At 49.7% G+C, this 24,394-nt stretch overlaps 5 protein-coding genes across 16 annotated transcripts in view; 2 read left to right on the top strand and 3 right to left on the bottom strand.

Moving 5' to 3' along the window:
• The window catches only part of SBNO1 (strawberry notch homolog 1), a 33,684-nt gene extending 32,269 nt beyond the window's left edge, over positions 1 to 1,415 (bottom strand). The window contains exon 1 of one of the 5 annotated variants that reach the window (XM_051634134.1): positions 1,291 to 1,415. The gene's annotated coding sequence lies outside the window, so the exon portion shown is untranslated. Of the gene's footprint in view, positions 1 to 287; positions 663 to 1,290 lie in introns of those variants that run through there. The other 4 variants (XM_051634133.1, XM_051634136.1, XM_051634137.1 and 1 more) reach the window with 4 other exon arrangements.
• LOC127391488 (translation initiation factor IF-2-like) lies at positions 314 to 6,047 on the bottom strand. The gene is made up of 3 exons (XM_051634288.1): positions 5,912 to 6,047; positions 1,635 to 2,371; positions 314 to 502 (listed from the first exon to the last, which is right to left on the bottom strand). The coding sequence occupies exons 1-3, from the start codon at positions 6,045 to 6,047 to the stop codon at positions 314 to 316; spliced, it is 1,062 nt and encodes a 353-aa protein (XP_051490248.1).
• On the top strand, positions 5,995 to 15,976 carry KMT5A (lysine methyltransferase 5A). Of its 3 annotated transcripts, XM_051634168.1 has the most exons (8): positions 5,995 to 6,055; positions 6,381 to 6,475; positions 8,556 to 8,712; positions 10,251 to 10,467; positions 11,278 to 11,362; positions 11,725 to 11,784; positions 12,837 to 13,027; positions 13,714 to 15,976. In XM_051634168.1, exons 1-8 carry the CDS (start codon positions 6,046 to 6,048, stop codon positions 13,922 to 13,924), a joined length of 1,026 nt encoding a protein of 341 aa, XP_051490128.1. In that variant the 5' UTR covers positions 5,995 to 6,045; the 3' UTR covers positions 13,925 to 15,976. The 3 variants fall into 3 exon arrangements, with proteins under 3 accessions (XP_051490128.1, XP_051490127.1, XP_051490129.1); XM_051634167.1 differs by lacking the exon at positions 5,995 to 6,055 and having other exon boundaries at positions 6,285 to 6,475; XM_051634169.1 differs by lacking the exons at positions 5,995 to 6,055; positions 11,725 to 11,784 and having other exon boundaries at positions 6,285 to 6,475.
• Positions 15,386 to 22,081, bottom strand: RILPL2 (Rab interacting lysosomal protein like 2). Its single transcript, XM_051634206.1, has 4 exons — positions 21,637 to 22,081; positions 20,766 to 20,917; positions 18,390 to 18,500; positions 15,386 to 17,905 (listed from the first exon to the last, which is right to left on the bottom strand). Exons 1-4 carry the CDS (start codon positions 21,967 to 21,969, stop codon positions 17,881 to 17,883), a joined length of 621 nt encoding a protein of 206 aa, XP_051490166.1. The 5' UTR covers positions 21,970 to 22,081; the 3' UTR covers positions 15,386 to 17,880.
• Positions 22,082 to 22,113: 32 nt separating this feature from the next.
• SNRNP35 (small nuclear ribonucleoprotein U11/U12 subunit 35) lies at positions 22,114 to 23,983 on the top strand. Of its 6 annotated transcripts, none has more exons than XM_051634202.1 (2): positions 22,114 to 22,403; positions 22,966 to 23,983. In XM_051634202.1, exon 2 carries the CDS (start codon positions 22,969 to 22,971, stop codon positions 23,764 to 23,766), a length of 798 nt encoding a protein of 265 aa, XP_051490162.1. In that variant the 5' UTR covers positions 22,114 to 22,403; positions 22,966 to 22,968; the 3' UTR covers positions 23,767 to 23,983. The 6 variants fall into 6 exon arrangements, with proteins under 6 accessions (XP_051490162.1, XP_051490157.1, XP_051490158.1 ...); XM_051634197.1 differs by having other exon boundaries at positions 22,118 to 22,408; XM_051634198.1 differs by lacking the exon at positions 22,114 to 22,403 and adding an exon at positions 22,518 to 22,578.
• The last annotated feature ends 411 nt before the right edge of the window (positions 23,984 to 24,394 follow it).

Raw genomic sequence — 24,394 nt, 5'->3', positions numbered from 1 at the left:
ACAAGCAAAACAATCTGTAGTTACCTAACACATCAATTCAAGGAGTTTTTTTAAGCGTTTAAGCAATTAGCCTAATCTTTAACAGGTACTGAACATCTAAAACCAGCCTACAAGTACCTGGAAGAAAGCACAAGAATTCCAATTTCTACCCTCAAACACAGCGTGGAACCTGGTCAGCTAAAAATAACGATGAAACGACAGAAAAAAAAGAACCCAGAAGACAAACCCACCAGGCCTCTTCCCCTCCAGACGGTAAGGGCATTTTTTTATGTTAAGTAATTACTCACCCTAGCAACCTCTGTCTGAGGTGCGCTCAGTTAAGAGTGGCTGGACTTTGAGGCTGGCTCTGTCGCCGCGGCGTTCGGCCCCGCCACCGGCCCCCCGGGAGCTGCGGGGACCCCCGGAGAGCCTCGCCGGGCGGGCGGGCCCCTCGGGAGGCGGCGGGAGGGTCTCGGTTCCGGGCCTCGCCACCTTCCCCACCAACACGTGTTCCCGACATAAACTTCCGGGTTGGGCCAGAATTGGCTGCGTAATTGTGTCCCGTGCACGACTTTTTGTTTTCAGACCTTCATCGCGCTCCAGACCCCCCGCACCAGCCCGCGGAGCCGGGGCAGGGCGCGGGGCTGCGCCTCACGGCAGCGCTCACAGCCGCTCAACCACCATAAATCAACTCCCCCCCCCCCCTCCCGCCTCCGCTTCACCAGAGCGGCTCCATTTCAAACCCGAACAATTAACCCGGCCGCGGAAAGAGAGCACAAAGGCGAGCGGCGCGGGCCCGGCCGGAGCCGCCGCCGTCCCGGGGCCATCTTACCCGCCGGGGCCGGGGGGAGGGAGGCCAGGCCCCCGCGGCCCCCGCCCCCGCGCCGCCAAACGCTCCCGAAACGCTTCCCCGGAGCCGGGGGGCACCGCCGCCCGCCCAGGCGGCCCCTCCGCACCCCACCCGCCCTCCGGCACCAAGTTCGCCTCACTCCCGGGGAAGCGGCGGCTCCGCCGAGACAGCGCTGCCCTCCCCCGCCCGCCGCGCCGGCCCTGGCCCACCGGGACCCCCGGCGGGGGCGGCCGCGCGGCCCGCCCCGGGCTCAGAGGCCGAGAGAGACGCGGAGCTCACCGGCGGGCACGGCCGCCTGCCGCCCGGACGCTACCCCCGCGGGCCTCGCCGCCCGGTGCGCGGCGTTGGGGACCGCAGGGAGGGGACCCCCGGGGGCGTCGCGGCGGCCCCGCCGCGCAGGGAAGTGCCCCGAGGCTGCCGAGCAGCCCGGCCTCCCGGCGGAAGGGCGGAGGGGGACTCACTCACTCTCTCGCTCCCGGTGCTCCCGCGGCCGCTGCCGAGGTCCCCGCCGTTGGCCGCGCCGCCCGCCGCTCTCTAACTCACCGCCGCCATCTTTGCCCTCCCTCCCCTCTCGCAGGGGGGGGAGGGGCCGGGGCCGCCCGCCGCGCCGCGCCACGTGACCGCCGCCGCGCCCTCCCCACGTGACACCGGCCGCCGCCCGCCGCTGGCGCGCGCTCGGCACCACGTGACCAGCCCCCCGCCGCCCCCCCCCCCCTCCCTCCCCGTCACGTGGCCGGCGGCCGCCGCCGTCTCGCGCCCATCCCCCCCGCCCCGCCGCCGCGCGCTCCCCGCGCGCCCCCGTCACCTGACGTGCCGCTCCCCGTTCCTCCCCGCTGCAGCCGCGGGGGCTGCCCGCGAGTCCCCCCCCCCCCCCAAAGCACCCGCCGCATCCACCGTCCTCAAAACGCGAAGTCCCGCGGGCGGGCCCAGCCCCAGGGCGGCGGCGCGGGCCGGGACCGGCGGTTCGGGCCCGGTTCCCGGCGGGGGGGGGTGGGGGGGGGGAGGGGAAGGCGGAGGCGAACGGCTGCGAGCGGTCACGTGATCCCCGCTCTCCCAAGATGGCGGCTGCCGCGAGGACGCGCTCGGCGGCGCTCTCGCGAGACCCGGCTGTCTCGAGGCGCCCCGGGGTGGGGCCGGGAGGCGCGCGCACGGCGCAGGCGCGCTCTGCGGCCGCGCGGGGGGGCGGGGGGGGGGGGCGGTGCTCGCGCGCGGTGCGTTGCGCTCCCGCCTGAGGCGGCGGTTGGGCCGGGGGGGCTGCGGGGCCGCGGCCCGGGGAGCGGGGAGCCCGGCTGGGCCTCCCCCGCCCGCCCCGCCACCGCTGGGCGCCTCTCCCTTCCGGCCGGGCCGTCGGTTCCGTCACGCCGCGCTCAGCAGCGGTGGAGCCGGGCCTGGCGCCTCCTGGGAGCAGACGCGGAGGCGGCTCTGTAGGGCTGCGAGGACTCCGGTGGGGTCGGTGCCACCCGGCCTTGGGAATACCTGCCCCGTTCCCTCGTAGCCCCGCGACTCCGCGGTGTTTCCCGCAGCGGAGCATCCCGGACGGCCCTAGGAGAATGCGGGGTGGCAGAGCCATGCGGTGCTCAGGCCTGTCCCTGCCGCCCGGCCCGGGAACGCCGCACCTGTGGGGGTGTGCTGGGACATGAATTTTCCCTTGCAAATATGTGACAAGCTGCTAACGTGAAATTTTTCCTGCGAAGAGCTAATAACAGTTGAAAACCAGATGACTGCTTCATGCTAGGGAGCTCTTTTCAGCTCTTCAGCCTCTCAGATTTTTGCAAGAAGAGACAGTCTTGAAATGTTTTCCCAGTAGTGTAAGAACACTAATTTTTTTTTAAGATTTAAGATAAAATTGAAGCAGGCATAAATGAACTGTGGGAAGTAATGAAATCAGCTCGAAGTTATATAAATTTACTTACTGTTAGACAAGCTTCACAAGGATTAAAATAACGAAGGATTAGACAGATTTAGGCTAAGCTATTTAAAGACAAAGCAATGTTAATTAAACTGACTGAAGTAATTCAGATTAATCAGTGATGCTTCAGACACTACATGGAGAAAAAGATGACGGGAGTCTGGCCAGAGATGAGAAGAACAGTTTAAACAGAAGCCAATGCCTTGATTATGGCCCTCTACGTGCTTCAGATAAAGGCACAATGAAGTACACTTCACGTGTGGTGTGCCTAGTCTAAGCAGCTCCCTACAATCATGGCAAGAAAGTGATGTTTTTGATGTCCTGGGTTGAAAAGATAGTTACCCAGCAGGCCTGCGAGTAGCATTTATGATCATCCTCAACTGGGAGAGGTGAGTAATGGTGGCAAAGATGCTTCCTGAAATTAGCACGTGCAGAATTACCTGCAGAATGCTGTTTCCTGGGGATTTTTGCATGTATCTTAAGGATGTCACTGTGGTTTTTGTCAGGGATGCTCTTTTTTTATCACTGGTAGATACTATTCTGAATGTACTTGTATTTTATAATCTATGAAGTGTAGTCAGCACCTAGTGGCATCTTATTTTTATGCCTTTATAAAATAATATTTCTTAATATAATGCTCTACATTATCCTTAGGGCATCATTTTTACTTGCTTTCTAGTGGGGAGGTGCAGTAGCTGAAACTCAGATTATCAGGATTTAATCTTCTGAATAATTTGTGTTAACGTTGTGATATTTATTTCATTGCAAATATGACAGAACTACAGCAAGAACTTGTGCTCGCAGTTAGAAATAACAAGTGTTATCTTGTTGATCTGTGTTAAAGAAACTGATTTTTGGAATTCAAAAGTCCTAAAAAATAACTTTAAAAAAACCCCAAACAAACAAAACCAAACAACTAGGTGAAGTGCTAGTTTAGACTGAAGGTTTTACTCTGAAGATTCCCTTTCCTTTCGGAGCGTACCCAGCGCCTTGCTCATCAGTCGTTCTTCCTTTCCCCCACCAAACAATGTCACATTTCCGCGTTAAAGCAGCGCTCTCGGGAGCTGCCCTGGCAGTGCTACGGGAGAGAATATTTAGGTCACTGGGTTTTAACGCTGGTGCTGGGGGCAGCCGTGCTGCTCCCTCTGGAGCAGGGCAGCCCGCCAGCACTTCCCGGTGTGCCCTGTGGTCCGAGTCACCGTGACGAGCGGTTGCGGACGGACGCGTCTTGTTTTGGTCTATAGTCATATCCGTGACAGCATTTTAACTTCCCCTCGATACCGGCTTTTTGGTCATAACTCCCTGAGTAAAACTAAGAGGGTAGATCCAGCGTGTTTTGTGAATTCATAGCGTGATCCCACCGTGCTTGCTTGCAGCGGGGACCGGTTGGAGATGACGTTGTTTTCTTTGTTGCTTGGGAAGGTCATTACTGAGCGTTCTTTGCCCTCTCGTGGCTGCCCGCACAGCTGCAGTGCAAACTCGGTTGCTTTGTTTAATATATAAAATTAATATTAAACATATCCAACCCCCACCAGCTGAAGAAAACCACAGTAAACATGTTTCCAGAGCTTTCCTGTTAGGAACGGCGTTCCTCAATTACTGCAAGAAGGACATAATTGTTAGTAATGCATGAAGCATTTTTTCCAGTCACATCCTAGTTGTGTGAAGAGAACAGTGTGAATTGGGGTGGAAAATTCAAACCAGTGTCTGCCAAGGGCTGCGGTGCACTTGTGGAGAGCTCGGTGTGCCTGCTGGGATCGAGGAGTTCCCCCACACAGTGCCTCCTGATGGCAGCTGCCTGCAGCCTGGGATCCGATGGAGCTTACAGGAAAACCCCTGGTGTGTTTGGATTGCCCTTCTGTGGAATATGTGTGCCTTGTGAAGACATGGACATGGGAACCGATGGTGATGATGCAGAGCTGGGTTTCTTTGGCCTGTTCTCAAAGTGCCTCTTATATTTCCAGAGCTCTATGGCAAAATGAGGGAAGGGTGGCCTGGAGTGCTGTGCTGCCTTCCAGCCTCTCCTCTGCAGTCGTGCTGTATTTGTGTCTTGTTTGCTCCCCAGGTGCTGAGAGACAGCCCAGGAAGAACAAGGCCATCCCTTCTGAGCCCTTCTTGCTGTAGTTGACTGGGCTTTTGGAGTGTTTTTTTCTGCTGTTCTTAAGGAAAAAGGTTGTTCCCAGTTGTAGGGCCTTCCTGAACGGGCTGGTCACATCACTGTTGGGCTGCCCCTGGAGATCAGCCCAGCTGGGAAGCTGTTGCTGGTGGCAGTAGTGCTGTGGGAGCTGCTCACCACACACCTGTGTCCCCAGCACACACAGGTGGTGGCTGTTAGGTCTGAAAAGGGCCTGCACAGATAAGAAGCCAGACTAGTCATGCACTGTTGGTCAATAGAATTATCCTTCTCAGGGGGGAGCACCAAAGAGCTCCTGTGTGGCGATTCCCTAGCTCCCATTATGACATCCACTTGCCAAGGAGGAACACACCCTGATGCATGTGCCCTCTGCCCCCCTTGCTGCTCTGCTCTTCGCAGTGTCCTTTCCTGGTTGAGAAGCCCAGGTACCAGGACTGTCCTTGTCCCCAGGTCGTGGGTGCTGAAGGCTGCTCCAGCTCTCCCGGGGCCAGCTCCGTGGTGGTGCCCTGTTTGCTGATGTTACTGAACAGGGGGTTACACAAGGAGCCCTTTGGCGCTCTGGTGCAACACTTGAGTGGTACTGTTTTCCGGGCAGGCTTGGAGGATGGAATAGACTTAAATTTCAGCCAGGGTGATTTAAGCTGGATATTGCATAAAACTGTCTGATAACATTGCAAAGCAGGGAAGCAGGGGTTCCCTGGCTCCCCACCGCGAGCTGGTGGGGGAAGCGGGAGCACAGATGCGTGTGCTCAGGGGAGCGGTGCGGAAGGGAGGCGCGATCGGTGCCGATGCGGGGCACGGACGGGCCTGCAGGGCGTCCTACCCACGTGGCGGGGCCCTGCCGCGGAAGGGCGTTTCCTCCCAGGCCGCCAATCAGCGCGCCGGTTGCCCTTCGCGCAGGCCAATCAGCGCCCAGCGAACTCGCATTTAAACCCAGTTCCCGGGAGCTGTGGCCGTCTCGGTGTGACAGGGAGAGGGCGGGCTGCTCCTCTGCGCGCCAATCAGAAGCGCGGGCGCGGTGATCGACAGGCGGTTAGACCAATGGGGATGCGGAGGGGAGCGCGGCATCTCCCCGCGGAGCAGTTGGTGTCGGCGGGGGAGCTCCTCGGGGACCGCGGGGGCAGCCCGGCCGCGGGGGGCTCCTGGGCGCGGGGCCGCGCCGCCGCCACCGCCATGGCGAAAGGTGGGCGGGCGGGGAGCGGGGAGGAGCAGAGCCGGGACGCGGCGGGGCTCAGCGGCGCGGCGGGCTGCAGCGCAGGGCGGGGGTCTGGGGGCGCGGGGCATCTCCGCGGCGTGGATGCTCCTCCCGGGAGGCGCGGGGTGCCGGGGCCGGCGGGACTCCTCCCCCGCGTGGTGTGCGCAGCTCGCCGGGAAGGGGCTGGGCCGTCGCGGCTCGCCCTGCCGCATCCAGCCCTTTAAACATGGCGCAGGCCGTGGCGGCCGGGCGATGACCGCGGGTGGCCGCGCCGGACATGGCTCAGGCGCCGATCTTCCCCCCTTGCTCCTAGGGAAGAACATGCCCAAGGCCAGGGCGAGCGGCGCGGAGGAGGCCAGTCCCGAGAGCGCCGAGAGGAAGGGCCCCGGCCGACCCCGGGCCGGCGGGGTAAGCACTGCCCGGGCCTGGGCGGGCGGAGCGGGGCGGGCGGCTCCCGGGGTCTGCTGCGCCCTCCGCTTCCCTCCGCGGTGCGAGCGAGGCGGCGGGCGGGCTGCCCCGGCGAGCCGCGTGGCTCCGGGCGCCCGGCTTCTAGGGCTCCTCGGGTCATTCAAAAAGCGGTGAACTTTAAGTGGAATCGGACTCTTTCCGTGTGTCCCCGAGCCCTGCCGCAGCTGCCCTGCAAGCGCGGGGTGGTGGTGGGGCTGTCAGGCAGCAGCCAGGCCCCAGGCTCGGCCATCCTTCCCGGCCACCTTCCCCGTCCTGCAGTTGTGCGGCAGACAGCTGGACGGAGGTTAATCGACACTTTGCATTTAACCCCCCCAGTGGAATTAACTGGTTTATTGCATCTAGTCCCAGAGCTCCTCAGCAGCTCTTCATGTGCTCTGCAGAGAAAAATCTCTGCTCTGCAGGGTCTGAAGCCTGGCACAGACAAAGACGTGGCAGCCGCGTCTCGGTAGCAGGCAGGGAATGAGGGGAGGAAGCTGTGCTGAAAAAATAATTGTTCGTTTCCTGTTAATGGTGTATTGAAAGCCAGGGGCTGTGTTGGCAGGTGGGCTGCTGCAGTTCACTGCTTCTGGCTTTCTCCGGAAATGCTCGTATTTAAATTCTTCACTAAATCTTGAGAACTTTGCAGTGCAGGAGTCTCTGCTTGCAGTTGTTAAAATGGAGTGCTTTCCTAGCATTTCTTCCTTAAAAAAACCCAGTCTTTTAAATAAGCAAGATTTGTCTTTTATAGGCCTTTCAGAAATATTGGGAGTCAGGGAGTGTCTGCCTGACTTGCTTTTTCTCAGGCTGTTCTACTGTAATACTGATCTTTAGTAGTTTATTTGTGGATTAAGACTCGAGGCATCAGTTGGTGTGATTTTTATGTATGAATTATGTACACATTAAGTGTGTTGCTCATTGTTATGTTAATGGTTAAAATTATATATTGTGTGCTTTGTTTACTTTCTTAATATTTGTATGACTGCATATATTGGAATATTTTAGTCAGCTATATTTGAGCTATTTTTTAAACTAATGGGAACATTTGTGTGCTTTTCTAAATAAATGAATGCATGTTTTTGTTGTTTTAACTGCCTTGCAATGTCTGAAAATTGCTTTCAGTTGAGTCAAACTATAGCCAAGACAAACTCATTCTGGCCAAGTTGCATCTGAGATTTCACAGTTGAAATCTGTGTGCCCTACAAGTGCTGCAGTCAAACTGGGTGAGGTGGCAGGAGGCTGTAAAAGCAAAGGTGGCACGACTCCACTCAACTTAGCTAAATTTGATACTGCTCACTGTTGATGTTCTTTGAGCCCAAGCCAGCGTGCAGCCCCCAGCCTCTGTGGTGTCTGACCATGCCAGAGGGTTTTACCAGTTTTCTGGCTGGGCATAAGTGTAGATGCTTCTTTTTCCATGAACAGCTCAGATGCTTTATTTTATGACCTACAATGGATAAAAAGACAGCATTGTTTATCTCCCAGACTTCACTGAGAGGTGTCACTCAAGATAGACTGTGCAAAACTGATTCCTGTGTTCTGTGTTGCTCAGTAGAGCGTGTAATTACTGCAGTAACATTTGACATCTCATGAGAGTGTTTGGGTAAGCTCGTACCTCTCTGGCTGTGAGTGGTATGTTCTAGGCTTGAGCATTTTTGCTGTTACTTGTATTTTTTGGCTTGCACTCTTTGAGGCTGCTTTCCTCCTGAGGAGGGGTTGTTTGGCCAGGTTTTTTAGCATCCAAGTTCATACTGTGAAGCACAGGGTGGAAGCTGGAATTAGTAAAGGCTACCCCATCCTGCCACGTTTCATATGAAAGTTCTCTTGGGCTGGGAGTTTGCATTAGTGAAGTTCTCTGGGTGGTTACTACCATTATGTTTTCACTTAATAGAAACAGCAACAGCAGCAAGGGTGATGCATTAAAGCTGTGTAGTTTGCATTAGCACAATCAGCTCTCAGCCCTGGTCTTCACAGCGTGTTGTGGATACCAGTCTGATGTACCTGGCATCTCTGTGATGTACTGATTTTTGTGTGGGTCTATTTTTAGGAGAATGTGTTTATTGGTCAATCCAAAATCTACAGCTACCTGAATTCTAACAAAACTCCTGGTGCTCGCCCCCCGCTTCAAGAAGAAAACTCTGTCATGTATCACGAGGTGAAATGTCAGGGCAAAACACTACACAAAACCTACAGGAAAGGAAATGGTAAGATTGATCTTTGGATTGTTTGCCTCATTAAACATGCTTCCCCCACCCCCAATTTGAAAACTTGTTACAGAGTCAGGAAGGCCAGGCAGTTCCCTGGGCCCGGTTGCTTTCCCAGACCTACAGGTCTTCATCAGCAATCTGGGACTCTGCACTGATGAGGGTGTCCTTATCCTTTTCAAAACTTGGGTCACAGGTTTACCAGGCAACTTTTTCTGGCTTTTTTGTCTGGCTATGTTTGTATTGTCTTTCTGGACATAAAAAGCTAATGGTTGTGTTGTCAATATGCCCTAATCTCCCTGCAATTCTACTACTACTGTATTTCTTCAGCTCAGCATTTGGCAGTTTATCTAATTTTTGGGCTCTGTTTTATCACCTAAATCTGGTTCATTCTATAATTTGACTACTTTATACTAATGTGTATAAAGGCAATTCAAAGTCAAATCAGGTATGATGTGGAGGTACGGGTAGAAGAAGAAACAGTTCTTAGATTTTGAGGATGAAATAAAGGCAGTGAGAAGGAGGAGCACAGATGGTGGGTGATGAGTGGCAGGCTTTGTAGATGCTTCATTTTAGTGACTAGAAATTTGAACGCTCCGTCACTTCATGGAGGGAGGGAAAGCTGACTTGTGTTTAAAGATGCATTTAATAACCTTGGTAATTTGTCAAAACATTTTGATGAAAACACTTTCAGCAAGCAGGTGTTTTAAGTGCCACTCAACACAGGGAGCATCAGGTTTTCTGGAGACTTAGAGCCTTTAGCTCCTAATTTAGTGCTCCAATTTTGACTAGAAAGTGAAGATGGCTTTAGCTTGTCCCACTGCTGTGGCCTTGCAGCTGCGCTTCATTTCTCCAGTGAGACTGAAGCATCTGTCTCAGCAGATGGGACTGTTAAACCTAGTGATTTGCTTTCAATAAAAACTTTATTCAGCTTTAAGCCATGCTCACCTACCTCAGAACCAGTTTGCTGAGAAGGGGGATTTAAATGTTCATTACGAGGCAGGATGCACACAACCAAGAAAATGCTGGTTCTTGTAGGGTTCTTGTGAGCACCAGCCCTTTAGCTCCTGTGGATTTTGTCCAAGTGGGGTTGTCCACTTGGTGCCAGTGGCTGCAGCTGCTGATCCTGCAGTGCAGGATCCAGAGAGGCTCCTCTCCCTCATTGGCTCAGGATATTGATTAGCTTATGGTAACCTGATGCTTTAGTACGTAACGGTGCAGTTGTCTCAAACGCTGCACTGAGGGTACTACACGTTCGGTTTTGGAAAACTGAGTTGCAAACGTAACATGAAAAAGTACTTGTTTACCCTTCCCTTCTCTGCTCACCCCTCCCTCTGTACCATGTGTACTGGAGCAAAGACCAGTCAAAAGTTGAGTAACAGCCTGTATTTTAGCAGAAAGACATTGTATCATTCCCTTCCTCTTTCTCCAGTTTGACAGAACTAGAAACTTGGACTTAGAACCATTGAAATTCACTAAAAGCAGTCTGGTATAGATGATCCTAAGTTCAGAGCCTTACTTTATTTTCCTGTCACCAGAAAAAAAGAATGGTGGCAATATAATTGAAGGTGCTATGAAACCAGAAGATCAGAAAGACAAAGAAGGTGGGTGCAATACTTCGGTGCCTGCCTCTGATCAAAACCAAGAAACTGTAGAAACTCAGAAGACTCCCCTGCCTTCAGACTGTGCTGATGAGGCCAATGCAAAACCAGCTCAGAAAAAGATGGTTAAAACAAAACGTGGACCAAGGAGGAAGTAAGTGACTTCTGGAATTGTAAAAGCTTTTCTTCAGTGTGTTCTTCTACACCAGGAGGCTTTGATCTGTATTTTTCCTTCAGGAATTGCAGCCAGACCTGCAATTAATATTACTCTTGTTTGAGTGCTTTTGGTTACGTTGGGAGGAACAAATCTTAAAGGAGACTTACTTGTTTTTTCAAGAGTAACACATTTTAAAATACAAAATAGCACTCAATAGATCTGCCTTGCTGAGGACTTCTGTTTTTCTTGAAAGCAAGCCTAGTGTATTTTGTCTCTAGTGAAGTACTTGCTGATCACCTATGGAAAAAGAAATTAATGAGCTATTAAGACCTACTTTTCTGTGGACAAATGGGAATGTATCTTGTCAGAAAGAGAATATTAGCTTAATTACAGTTGGAGGCTTCCTGGTGGAGCTGATGCTCTTTTTCTCATTATACTGGATTAATGTGACCCAACATTAATCAAGTCCTTGCCAAGCAGTTTTCATAACCTAAATCTTAGCATGCCTTCTGGCAAGGCACACAGGGGGCTTCAGACCTGTACTGTGACCTTCACTTGGTTTCCAGTGGCATCTCATTCTTGTTGTTCAAGAATTAGAACTACAGTCTTGGAAATAGTTGGAAATAGTGTGGGGAAGAAAAGGGAATCTAGCTTTTGGCTTGAAGAGTACTGATAAGAAACAGTGATTAATGCTGATCACCTTTCAATATACCAATTTGAAAATAAAAATGTCTTCGATACCTCTGTCCTAGAGGTGTAACTTGACAGTCTGAAATATGTGTGTGGTCTGTTTTTCTTATTCCCTAGAACACAAGGAAGAACACTCAATCAAAAAGTGACCGATTATTACCCAGTTAGAAGAAGTTCCAGGAAGAGCAAATCTGAATTGGAGGTAGGGCTTCCTGTTAAAATGGGATCACTTATAACATTGCCAGTTAATCGAACATTTCAGGAAGTGTGCAGCTGTCTAAATGGTTTCCATTGGCCAAATGCAAATAGCACTGAGCTCTGGAAGTATTGTTGGAGACATTCTTAACATTTGGAAATACTGATCCATTTTTTCTAGGACAGAATCTACCTGCTTACCTATTTTGGGGCACAGAAATCTGCCTCTCTACCATTTAGTTTTGCTAGAAATATGGGATGGTTTGGAAAAATGAGTGTCACTGGCTAATCATGTCCTTTTGGCTAAAGAATAAGCTACAAAAACTATCAACAATACCATGGTTTTATTTGTTCTTCTTTCCTCTGCAGACTGAGGAGAGGAGGAAAATAGATGAGCTAATTACAAGTGGGAAAGAAGAAGGAATGAAGGTAACTGCAATGCCAACCTGAGTAGCTATGTGCTGTTTGTACAGTATCTTGCTGCTCATCTGTTCAAGCAGGAAGTAGGAGAACGCAGTCTCAGAACTGCTGCAGTTCCTCAAGAGCAAGATTAAAGTGTAGAGAAACTGGAGCACACTGTGTTTGCTTTTGGATGGGCAGTATTTGGCTCTGAAGAATAAATGTGCTGTACAGTCCTTAGTGAAAATGCACTTGCTCCCTTTAGTATCTCATTGGATTAGCTTCCAGAAAATGGGGTCAGGCAGAACATCTTAATTGTTGTGTGTTCTAAAGGTAACACCCGCATATACTGGCTGTATGGTAACAAATTCTTTTAGCCTGTTTACATCCTGTCATTTTGGGTCTTCATTATGGCACTTGGAATAATGGGTTGTACTGGTTTTCCTCCCAGTACTAGTAGTTGCTGGTTATTTAGACCCAGTGCTTGCCATTTGGGTTACTCTGATCACCCTTTTTAGAATTTAAAGCAGAAATGGCTCCTGGCAGGGCAGAAGAGCTGTGATTCTTGAAAAGCAGCAGCCTGCAGTAAACACTGTCACATCTATGACAGTGACAGTAGAACTTTCTTGGAGTTGTCTTATTTATAGGGGGAGGCAGGAATAATAAATTGTACTTGTGGGTGATAAATGTAATTTCTATGATGAATCCTCTAACTTTTTAACCTGTCTGTGCTAACGGTGATAGTGCACTTGAAATAGAAAAGCTTACTGCCTCAACTAATAGGTAATTTAACAGAAAAAACTAGGTAACTTTTGTGTGTAAGGTTTATTTAAAGTAATTCTTAGTTCTTTGATTAGAAGACCTTGTATCAAAATACCTACTATCTCGGGGTGTGTCCCAAACTCATCCTGCATTTCTTCCACAGCGCCATGTGCTGTGCTTCTGCTGCTTTGTCTGCAGTACACTCAGATACCCTGCTGCCACATTTTTCATGACATATCATTAATTTCCTAGGAAACAGCATATCTGCAGTTGGTAAATACTTTCTAATTTCCCAGCTGCTTTTCTTTCCAACTCCACAGATCGATTACATCGATGGCAAAGGGAGAGGTGTAATCGCTACCAAACAGTTTAATCGAGGAGAATTTGTAGTTGAATATCATGGGGATCTCATAGAGATCACTGATGCTAAAAAGCGAGAAGCTGTGTATGCTCAAGATCCATCCACAGGCTGCTATATGTACTATTTTCAGTACCTCAGCAAAACCTACTGGTAAGCTTTTCTTCTCCATTTATCCCTCTGTTGGCTGTTTCGTTTGCCTCAGACTCCAGTTCTCCCAAAGCAACTCCTCAGACTACATTCTTTCTTCCTTGGCTGATATATCTAGAGTGAAGCACCTTATATTCTAAGTGTCTGACATACAGTCTAGACACCATAATGCCAGCTTCCAGAACAGTTGTTTGTGGAGTGAGGGGCACAAGAAGTGCTTTAGTATCCAGGTCTCTGGAAGCTGAGCATATGTAGTATTTAGGCATTCTCAGCCTTCCATGTGAGCAGGGACTCTTGCTGGCTCACTCAGTGGATACTATTTAACTTGGACACAACTTTCTTGAAGGGTATTTAAGGAATCAACCCTTTCTGCTGGTGGTCTACATCTGGATTCTGCTATTCCTGATGAACTGTTGAGAGCTGCTTGGAAACTGGCAGCTTGAAAATACAGTCCAAATTTTTCCAATTTCTGGGTTTTAAACCTCCCAGAATTGCTTCAGTTTACCTACATTGCCATATTATGTGCTGGCTGTTTAATAATATTAATATTATGTAATATTCTGTTTTTCCTTTGTTTTTCAAGCCTTGTGTGGATTCCTCATTCTTTATCTGATTTGCACTTTGATTTTGGGCAACAAATGGGACTGCATGATCTGCAGCAACCCTGCATTCTGTTTTTGTTCTTTCAGTGTTGATGCTACAAAAGAAACTAATCGTCTGGGAAGACTGATTAATCACAGTAAATGTGGCAATTGTCAAACAAAGCTTCATGACATCGATGGAGTGCCTCATCTCATCCTGATAGCTTCCAGAGACATTAAAGCAGGTGAAGAACTGTTGTATGACTATGGAGACAGAAGCAAAGCTTCCATTGAAGCTCATCCCTGGCTGAAACACTAATTCATCTTCTTTGGGGTTGTTTTGGTTTTGTTTTTTGGGATTTTCTTTGGACTGTGTGCTCTACAAGGAGCCAGTGGATTATTTTTTCTTGTCCTCACTTCCCTCAGCTTTCTTAGTGGACTGCTTATGGTGTTCTGAGCTCCTTAAAAACAACCTTTTTGCTTTGCAGTATTTAAATACCTATTACAGTTTTTCAGGCAGGCTTGAATAATTGATCTTGGATTGCCAAAACTTACATCATGAAAGGAAACCTTCCCTAAAATTTGAATGCTTCTACACAGTGACCAGTGCCACTTGAGCATCCAGTCAAAGACTTACACAGAAACTTAATCACTGGTGCTGTGCTTCTGCTTTTGCAATGAAATCTCTTGCTCCACTTTGTGGGGTGGTGAACTTGGCATTAGCTTTATGACAGCAGATGTTCTCTACTCTGACGTGTACATCTGATGGCTTGATTGCTTGTCAGACTGCTTACAGTGCTGATGGGCTTCTCTGAGATGGATGTTACTATTGTTCTCAAATCATCTGTGGTAGGGATCCAGCTCTTCCAGTGTCATATCTCATGTTGGCAATGAACTTTTACGTGCACTGGTGCTGAGGGAAACAGATGGTCAAATTGGCTGCTTTCTTCAGAGAAATGACTCCAAGCCAAATGAGGATGGATTTCAATAGACTGGGTTGATACTGATTAGAAATGTGAAGACAGAACTTCACAATGAGAATCAATGTTTGACATTACTTATTTTCTAAAATTTAAGATGGTACCTTTTTATAGTTGATGACTGGTCCTTGGAGGTATCTCCCACAGGATTTTAAGGAAGATAAAGCTCTCTCCAAAAAACCTTTTTATTACCTTCCTATGCTAAATAGCCACATCAGAAGCTATTTATTTACTGTGAATGCTTGAAGTAGAGCATAGTGGTTCCAAAAATAGGAGTCCTCTTCATATGCAGCTTCAAACTGTAGTGATGGAGTTCCTGCAGTGAAGAAAGTAGATTCCTTATTGCCTGGTCCTGTAGGTCTGTCCAGCATGGTCTGGTCCCACTGTCTTAAATGGGAGTTGAGTGCTTAGCATCTTGTGGATGTTTGTAATGTTACTGTTGAAGAACCACACCAGTGATATAGGCAGGCAATACAATGCAGGTCCTTTATGTTAAAGATGAATTCTTACCAGTTGGAATTTTTGCCAAGGCAGGCTTGGCATGTGTGTAGATGAAAATGGCTGTGAGCCATCAGCCACACTTGCTGCTGGAAGATGCCAGCAAGGGATCCGTGGCTCTGTTAATGTCTCCTGTTCCTTGTGTCTTGAAGGCTGTTGCTGTTCCAGCTAATGCCCTCTAGGACAATCTTATGTGCTTGCCTATGTGATAGGTCAGGTAGCAACAACATCCTGGTTGTATGCTCCAGCAGCAAGAGGTGGCTTAGTGATGTATTTTTTAAATTAAAAACTTGAAGACAATGTCTCTGTAAAATAAAGAATATATTTATTATTGATGAAGTGGCTGCTATAGTACCTGTGCCCATTGCAGATTGTTAGCATTTTGAAGGAAAGCTGTGAAAATCCTTAGCTGTAAATGCTTTACATTTACCAATTAACACAAGGCAAGCTCATCAGAGACAGCCTGTGTATTTTCACCATTTCTGAAGAATTAACTGGAGTCCTGTTACCTTACAGGTACTGAGTTACAGGTAAGCTTTCTTGGCTGACTTATTTGAGTTGGCACTGAATTATTTTTGGTCTCAGTAGCAGAGACAGTGTACAGTATCTGCTTTTACTAGAGCACTTCCCTTAAGTCACAATTGGAATAAAATGCTTCTTTTTGTGTTGGGTTTCTTTTTGTTTTGGTTGTTGTTTTTTTTTTAATTTAAACATTTGCTTGGTCTCTGTCAGGTTAAATAGCTTAAAACCTCTGTTCTTAGCATCATTTTTGTAAATAAGGAAGGGGGAATATCTCTTCCTACTTAATAAGAAAATTGTCTTCTCTGAAATGCTTTACTGGTAATCAAGTAGCACTGCATTGGAAGATGGTAATAAAGCTGATGTTGCACTGAGTATGTATCCTTTACTTTTCTAGGAACCATTACATAAAATATATCTATATCTCAAAATACTTGTCACAGCAACATGCCATTTGGATTTTTGTCCCTGTGCCTTACAGGAAGATTTCATTTTCTAATAACGTGTAAAGCGCTTGGCAGGGAAAGATGCCCTTGGTTTGGGAGCTGAACTGCTTTAGTCAGGCTCGTGGGGCTTTGCCAGAGGTGATGGTTGCTCCAACAGGACTGTCACCTGTTGTGGCCATAGCCAAGGAATTTGTGCCTCTTTTGAGAGAGAAGCTGTGCAGCTCACTTGGCACCAGAGTCTCATTAAGACTTAGAGTGATTAGTGTGTTTTGGGGCATAATTCCCCTTCTCCCTCCTTTTTAAAGGAGATTGAAAAATAAATCCCTGGATAGACCACAGAAGAGGACGGAGTTCACAGCACATCTGAACACCTCACTTCAGCTGGGTAGTCTATCCTGGCTGTTGCTGATGCACGATTGTTACTTTTTCCTTTCTTTTTTTTCCCTCTCAACACAAAGCCTCTGCTAAGGAAATGCAGTGACTTCTTTCCCTGCTACCATGCTCTACAACATACATTGTGGGGATGTGCCCAAGGCTTAATATTTTGAAAGTGACAAAATGCCCTTAGCAGTTCTGTGCCCTGGCTAAACCAGCCTGCCTAGGCCAGATGCCTTTGATGTTGCCTTGCTAACAAATTCTCTCTGAAAGGAGGCTGCAGTTCTGCCTGCTGCTAAGCCACGTTCACTCTGCATCTCAGCAGATGTGTGAAGTGTCCTATTTTTCACGTTGCTAGGGTATGAGAGGGAGTCAAAAGATTTCAGAGCCTGCTTTCACTTCTGAAGAGAGTAAGATCATAGTTTGACAGCTGTCACTGCTCCTTTTATTACTGTTGAGCCTCTTCCTCTCTGGAAATTCTGTTTCTTTAAATAGGGAACCTAATTGGTATCTTTCAGGCTTCTTTTTGTACTCCTCTGTTTGCCCTATGTGCTTCCACTAGTCATAAATCTCATTACTTGGGCTAATACTCAGCTAGTGACAGCTGACTGAAAGAACAGAGCTTACAAAAAATACAACTGTCTACCACAGGAGACCTTTAGCTGTCAGAAATGAAACATTTGGTGCATCTGTTCCAGTTTAAGCATGTCTGCACACCTCTGAAAAGACATCAGTCCTTCACGTGGGCCAAGCAAGATGCAGCAGCTCTTCTCCCCATTGTGCTTTTCTCCAATCTTTGATCTCAGCCCCAAGCTGAGCCACTCCTGTGTGTGCAGGGCTTCTGTTGTCACAGCCCAACTGCATCTTCCTTTGGTGGGGTGTGACAGGCTGCTGCTGTCTGTGTATCACCCATCTAGTGCAAAGAAAGACACAGTTTAAACAGCAACGCTGGGGTTTTCTTCAAGCAGTTCTGTGTTGGTGAAAGAGAATTACTTTCTGCATAAGGGCAGTGGGGACTGCAGTCTGAATGGGTTCTTCCTTCCCAGGTCTCCTCTCTATGAATGCACTCGTGAATGGCATGTAGCTCTTACAAATGTCTTAATCCTACAAAATCATCTGGGCTGAGAATTTTGATAAGTGTACAGGATAAACAAGTGGTGGTACAGATCATCACAGGCTCTTTCAGTAAGAATAAACCCCATCTTTGTATAAACATTCTCTATGTGCAGGTAATGTCTGGTCAGACTCTGAGAAATACAAAAAGTATGTCTTCAACAGTTTCTAAAAAAGCAAAGTAAAATCTATTCTGAAAGAATATTATACAACACAATTCTCATGAGATTGCTTTTTCTCCACAGTTAAGAGTGGTGCTTTTTCTTCCAATTGACTCCTCTTGTGCCTTAAGAGTTCTCATCAGTGCCTTTTCTGAACAAAAGTGGTTAAGTTCTCCAGGATGCTCATTTTCCATGTTTAAAAGAGAACCTAAAAAAAATAAAGAGACAACAAAAAGGAAACAATCATGTACAGCTGGAAAAGAAGGAACGTGCAGTGGGATGTCCCTGTCAATGTGTTCTGCTATTTTGGGGAACATTAGGGACACAGCCTGGGCTTGTGGGTACTGCATACAGCTGCTTCATACAATGTAAACAAAAGCTCCAGGGACAGCCAGCATGTTCCCACAGCAGAGACTTCATGTGCTACCAGGGGAGGCAAGTTCTGCTCCAAAATGCTTATTTTTGCTAGAAAAAAAGTGATGCCCGGCTTGCCTGGGTGGAGGCTGCCTGCCCATGGAGTGCTTTTTTTGCAGGGAAGAATTTCTCTATCATGCTTTAATTTACAGAGAGGAGGAGAAAACAATATCCAGCCAACTAGGCCAAAGTTCAGAATTCATCCCTGGATTCACTACATCTGAAGAATGCTGTATTCTACCACATTCTGCCAAAAAACCTGCTGCAGACAAACTTACAGCCGTTTGATGATTGTCTTCTCTTCGCTGTCCTTGCTGCTGCCACGGCTGCTGCCACTGGCTGCTTTTTCCAGTTCTTCAATTGGGTCCTTTCTCTGTGAGGTGATCCCACTGGGAAAAGAAGTGGTTTAATTTATTTTTGGTGTGTAGTGTGGCACTGCTGTCCATGGTAAAACCTTCCCTGGGCAGCCTAGGATGTGGGTGAAGGGGTGTTCACAGGGCAGGGATGGCAGCCTGGCCTATTTCTTGTCATGAGTTGCTCTTACTTTCTTTAAATACTGCAATGTAATTTTGCTTAAGCTGTGCTTTAATGAGAACACTAAAAAAGAAATAAGCTGACTTATCCAGAGAGGAAGAATGGCAAATCTTAACAGGAGTGAAAGGGAAGTGTAATGGCATTTGGGATTTGTACTTGAGTCCAGAGGTAACAGCAAGGAGCAGACACAAATGCTGAATTTCTGCATGGGTGGCACCTTCAGTGCAGCCACTAAGGCTCACACCATGCAGCTGGGAACAGATGGGAGATTCCCAGCTTCCCTGCAAGGCAGGTGGCTGTTCCTCCTCCCATCCTGTAGAGGAGTAAAGAGAGGCTTTGCCTGAGCTGTAGATTTTGTCATCCTACATGGATGCTGCTGCACTCTACAAGGTTGTAACCACCTACTTTAGGCAAAAGCTTCAGTTTTCCCCTGCTTGGAATCAGGTTAGATTTTACCAGCTTGCACACTGTGTTATGTTTTCACAGCATGCCAGTTTACTGTCCTGAGGTGACCTCATTTATCTTGAGAGCTGAATGGATCAAAGCTTGTGACTGCAGTAGCAGAAGGCTGAAAGTAGCTAAGCAAGACTCATCTGGAGCTTGGAAATAAAAATACAGGAGAGTGTCTAGAAACTGGTGTGACATCAGGTATGGGATAGTTCTTGAGGCATTCTCCTCTCAGAGCTCATGACTATAAGCTGTTTGTGGCACTGCAGCTCTCCAGTATCTGCATAACTTCTATTTGGAAATCATCATCAGTCATTTTAAGCCATTCTCTGCAAGGATGTCAGTTACCTTTTGCTTCACAGACCTTATTTCCAATATACACATACATTTTAGAACATATATTTCTCCTCTTCCCCTGCACAACTATTATAATTAGGATTTTATGTGAATGTTTAAAGGGAAGATTTTTTTTGTTTAAGCTGTAATGCTGTACAAGAATATAACCCCACAGAATTACTTGAACTGAAAAGCAGCCTTGGCACATTCTAGGTGTGCAGCACTGTGACTTAAATCACTCAAAAACTGAAAACATTTGCATTGGTAATTTTTAACCTGGCCTCTAATAAGCTGTTGTAACACAGCTGGGAAATCAAAGCCAGAAGCCACTCCAGTGGCTGTACAGCAAAGGTGGGCAGCTGAGCTGGGGCAGTGGTGCCTCACAGGGCTGTGAGCAGTGCTGTGGAGCAGTTTGTACACAGATTTCTGGGATTTAACTTCTTGACTTAACCTCCCTGCTACAGACACAACAAAGGGTGGGCTCACTGGAGCAAAGAGCTTGTTGCTGAGATATACCAACCAAAATCTAACGTGCTCAGACATTTTGTGTCTGGATTAAGAAGTAGGTTCTTGCCCCAAAGAGTTTATAATACAACCTGATGGTGAAGGGCAGAGCGGCCTTGGAGATGAAGGAATTTGTAACACCAACAGCAAGGCCCTTCCTGTATCCTTTGTGAGCCTTTGGGTCACACTGATTCTCCCAGGGTGGGCTCTTCTAGAAAGACCAAAATCCTTTTCTGAAAGCACTGGTTTTGCACAGCTCAACTGCCTTACACAGCACTGTTGGCAGTCTTAACAAAACCCACAGCTTATCTTCAATGATGATGAAAGGGCTTAATATTCTGCTTTCTAGATCAATGCCATATCCCCTGTGGGAGCAAAGGAACAGCTGATAAGCTAGCATCCCCCATGGGAAGCTGGAGGAGGAAGGAAATTTTGACTGAAGCTGTGGTGGAAACCCCTGTGCTCTTTGGTATGTAGCGTGGTGCTGAACACAACAGTAGGTGTGCAACTGCTGTGGCTGCACGGGTGAATTCACCTGCATGAACCCAGCTTGTATGGCAGTGGGAGTAACTGCATGTAGGCTTCAAGTGGTACAATTATGGGAACAGACTTTGAACTTCACAGAGTAGGAGGGAGTTTAGTTTTAAAATTATGTTGCATCGAGACTTCATCTTGCCCCATTTTTCTTTGCTCATTTGTAGGCTCTTGGGAGCACAGATGTCTCTTACATGTCTGGACAGTGCATAGGTGATCAAACCTGCAATACTCTGACCTGGTAAGCTCCCCAGACAGGAAGTAATTGTTATTAGTTCTTTGCTGACTGAATTATATACCTCTTATAGCACTGTAGCTCCTCTTGCACCACAAGGAGCTGAGCTTTCAGCTGGTTCCGCTCTTGCAAGACATCCCGCAGCTCCTGTAAGGTGAACCGGGGCCGGTTGGGATCCCTGAGGTCTATCACCATCTGATCTGGTCCAAGGCTGAGCTGTAAGATAAATGGTGGTGGTCATCACCTTGTCACCTCTCAAACACAGGGCACACAGAGTAAAAACTCTGATTTTTATTAATACGTCGTAATTCTTAGTACTAGTATGAGTTCATCACAATCCTGATTTTTTTTTTCCCCAAGCAGTTGTTGTTTTTAATATTATTTTAACATTCCCTTGGTGCCTGTATTTCCCAGCCAAGTATAGGGCCCAACTGTGACAGGCTCTGACCCCAGCTAAAAGCACAGTCTCTGTCCCAAGGAGTTAGCAATCTAGTTTGCCAAGAAGCTGCTTCTATCTGCTGTTCTGATGATGAGAGAAGCTGAACTGTCTGCTTTCTTATTTTAAGACCTTTGTGGTAACAGCTTTTTCAGTCAGTTTCCCTTGCGTAGAGTAACAAAGTTTTTGCATAAACGGAAAATTATGGGGCCAGTGCTGTGCAAGAGCTGTACACGGTGGATTTGTACTCTGTGAAACTCTCCACTCTGGAAATGGGTTCAAAGCTGCCTACAAAGAGGAGATGCAAACTTTCTGAGACTGCTGCAATAGAAGAGAGAGGCGATGGCGGCAGAAGTGCCCTCGGACCCAGCTGGTGTTAGGGCGGGTTTCACAACGCACATGTGACCAAGGAGACAGGCCACCCTCGCTGGGTGATGAAGCCTCTGGTGCCGGTGCCACCTCGCAGCCGCCGCGCCCGCCGAGCCGCCCCGGCACCCACCTGCGGGGAGCTCTCCTGGGCCCCTTGTCCCCGCAGCGTCTCCACCTCCCGCCGCAGGCTGTCCCGCTCCATCCGCAGCTGCTCCTCGGCCAGGCTCTGCTCGCTCACCAGCGCTTCCAGCATTTCCAGCACCCTCACGATCCTGAACTGCAGCCGGGACAGGGCGGCGGGCACATGTGGCCCGGCGCTGAGCTGCAGCAGGTCCCGGCCCACCACGGAGGAGATATCATAGACATCCCCGGCCGTCAGCTGGAAGGGGCTCTTCTCCAGAGCCCTCTCCGGGCCGTCATCCGCCTCCTCCAGCTCCTCCTCCTCCCCCCGGCTCTGCTGCATGCCCCGCGCGGCCCGCCGTTAACTTCCCTCCCCGGGGCAAGAAGGCCGGGCCTGGCCGGGCGGCGCTGCCGGTGGGGCCCGCGGGCGGGGCGAGCCCTCCCGCCCCCGGCGGTTTCCATAGAGGGGGGCACGGCCCGGCCGCGCTTCCCGCCCGGCCCCTTCCCTCGGGCACACCCGCCGCCCGCTCCTGCCGCCGGGGAAGGCAGCGGGGCCGGGTAAACGCATCGGCCGCTCCTCCGCGCCACATTCGCCAAACGCCGGGGCACACGCCTCAGGCTGCTCCTCGGCCGGGCCGGGCCGGGGGAAAAGGGGTTGGCGACGCTTCTGCCTGAGGAGCGGGAAGAGGGGCTGAAATAGAGAGAGGCGGGAACCGGCTGCCCCCCGCCCGGGGCTAGCGAATCGGCCTCTGCCGACGGGAGCAGCCGCCATCCCGGGTGAGGTGAGTGGCGGGCGGAGCGGTGGGAGTCCCGGCGGGGAACGGGCAGGGCCGGGGCCCTGAGGTGCGGGGAACAGGACGAGGCCGCGGGGCCCCCTGAGGTGCGGGGAACAGGACGAGGCCGCGGGGCCCCTGAGGTGCGGGGAACAGGACGAGGCCGCGGGGCCCCTGAGGTGCGGGGAACAGGACGAGGCCGGGGGCCCCCCTGAGGTGCGGGAACAGGACGAGGCCGGGGGCCCCCCTGAGGTGGGGGAACAGGACGAGGCCGCGGGGCCCCTGAGGTGCGGGGAACAGGACAAGGCCGCGGGGCCCATCCAGGGGGAGAGGGAAGGGGCCCCCGGCTCCCTCAGCCGGGGCGGATCCAGCGCCGCCACACAGCTCTGCCCGCGGGGTGAACGCACACAACAGCGATATCGGCGGTTTATTTAAGTTTGTCAAACTTAAGGGGATTTTTGCATGAGGGATACTGAACAGCAGTGCTGACAGTGCATCTTGCCCTGCCTGCTCTTCTTCCTGCAGTCCCGGTGAGTCTGTGCGATCCATGTTTTTTTCCCCACTAGACAATGAACGACTGGGCCCCCATAGCGAAGGAGTATGACCCCCTCAAAGCCGGGAGCATTGATGGCACCGATGAAGAGCCCCACGACCGAGCCATATGGAGGGCTATGTTGGCACGGTATGTACCCAACAAGGGAGTTACAGGAGATCCTCACCTCACCCTGTTTGTCGCGAGGCTCAACCTTCAGACAACAGAAGAGAAGCTGAAGGAGGTCTTTTCCCGGTATGGAGACATCAGGAAGATCCGTCTGGTTCGAGACCTGGTCACGGGGTTTTCTAAAGGTTATGCATTTATTGAGTACAAAGAGGAGCGTGCTCTCTTGAAGGCCCACAGAGATGCCAACAGGCTGGTTATTGATCAACATGAGATCTTTGTAGACTTTGAACTGGAAAGAACTCTTAAAGGATGGATTCCTCGGAGGCTTGGAGGTGGGTTTGGAGGCAAAAAAGAATCCGGGCAGCTCCGGTTTGGAGGACGGGACAGACCTTTCCGAAAGCCCATCAATTTGCCAAACGTGAAAAACGAGTTTTATGGAGAAGGATCAGCAGAGAAAAGAAACTGGTCTCGTGAAGGAACAAGGGACTGGAGAGCCAGGGACCGAGACCATGAAAGGAGCAGAGACAAGCGATGGCCAGAAAGGGAGCGCTCGTGGGCTTGGGGTGACAGTGAGAGAGAGAGGGACTCTAAAGAAGAGAGAAGCAGAGGAAGGGAGAAGAAGGACAGAGACAGGAAGGACAGGGACAGAGACCAGAGCAGGGAAAGAGATACCAAGAAACAAAGAGACGAGGATAAGCACCGGTAGGTGATGTTTGTTGGGGTAGGGTGTCTGCTCTTATATCCACAGCTGAGGTGTTGCCTCCAGCCTGGGGCTGTGAGCAGCATTCCCAGAACAGGGAGCTGTGCTGTTACTGTCCTGTGCCTGTGACTCTCTCCAGCTAGAATGTCTGTCTAGTTTCGTTGCTAATGCAGTTGGGATACGTGTTGAATTCTCAGACAAAATAAATTTTTGTGTTCATGTTTTTGGACTGGTGAGTGCTGTAAGAAATGAACAGCCATCCCACTGAAGTGGAGTACACACCTTGTTTGATACCCATCTGGCTGCCTTGGTTAGGGTTGATGAGAGCTCCATATTTAATTATTTATGTGCCAGATGCCCACACTCATTTGGTGAGACAGATAGCCTTTATGAAATTGTCACTTGTTAAAGAAATAGCAATGAAATAGCAACAAACTAAGCCTCTGAAAAATGTGGCCAAACCAGAAGCTGGTGGGAAGTGACTTCATTTTCCTGAAGACACTGGGACAGGTGACATCTTTAGTATCATGGCTAACTGAGCTGCACTCTGTCCTCTCCCCCTCTCTGCCATTGAAGACTTTACTGCACAGGGTTTAAATCTTGTTCTGGACTCTGGGCTTTGCTGCTGGCTGTG

Source organism: Apus apus, chromosome 16 (assembly GCF_020740795.1).
Source record: "Apus apus isolate bApuApu2 chromosome 16, bApuApu2.pri.cur, whole genome shotgun sequence".
In the NCBI taxonomy this organism is placed as follows: Eukaryota; Metazoa; Chordata; class Aves; order Apodiformes; family Apodidae; genus Apus; species Apus apus.
Note: the sequence above shows the minus strand (reverse complement) of the source record. Positions and strands in the feature narration are given on the sequence as shown.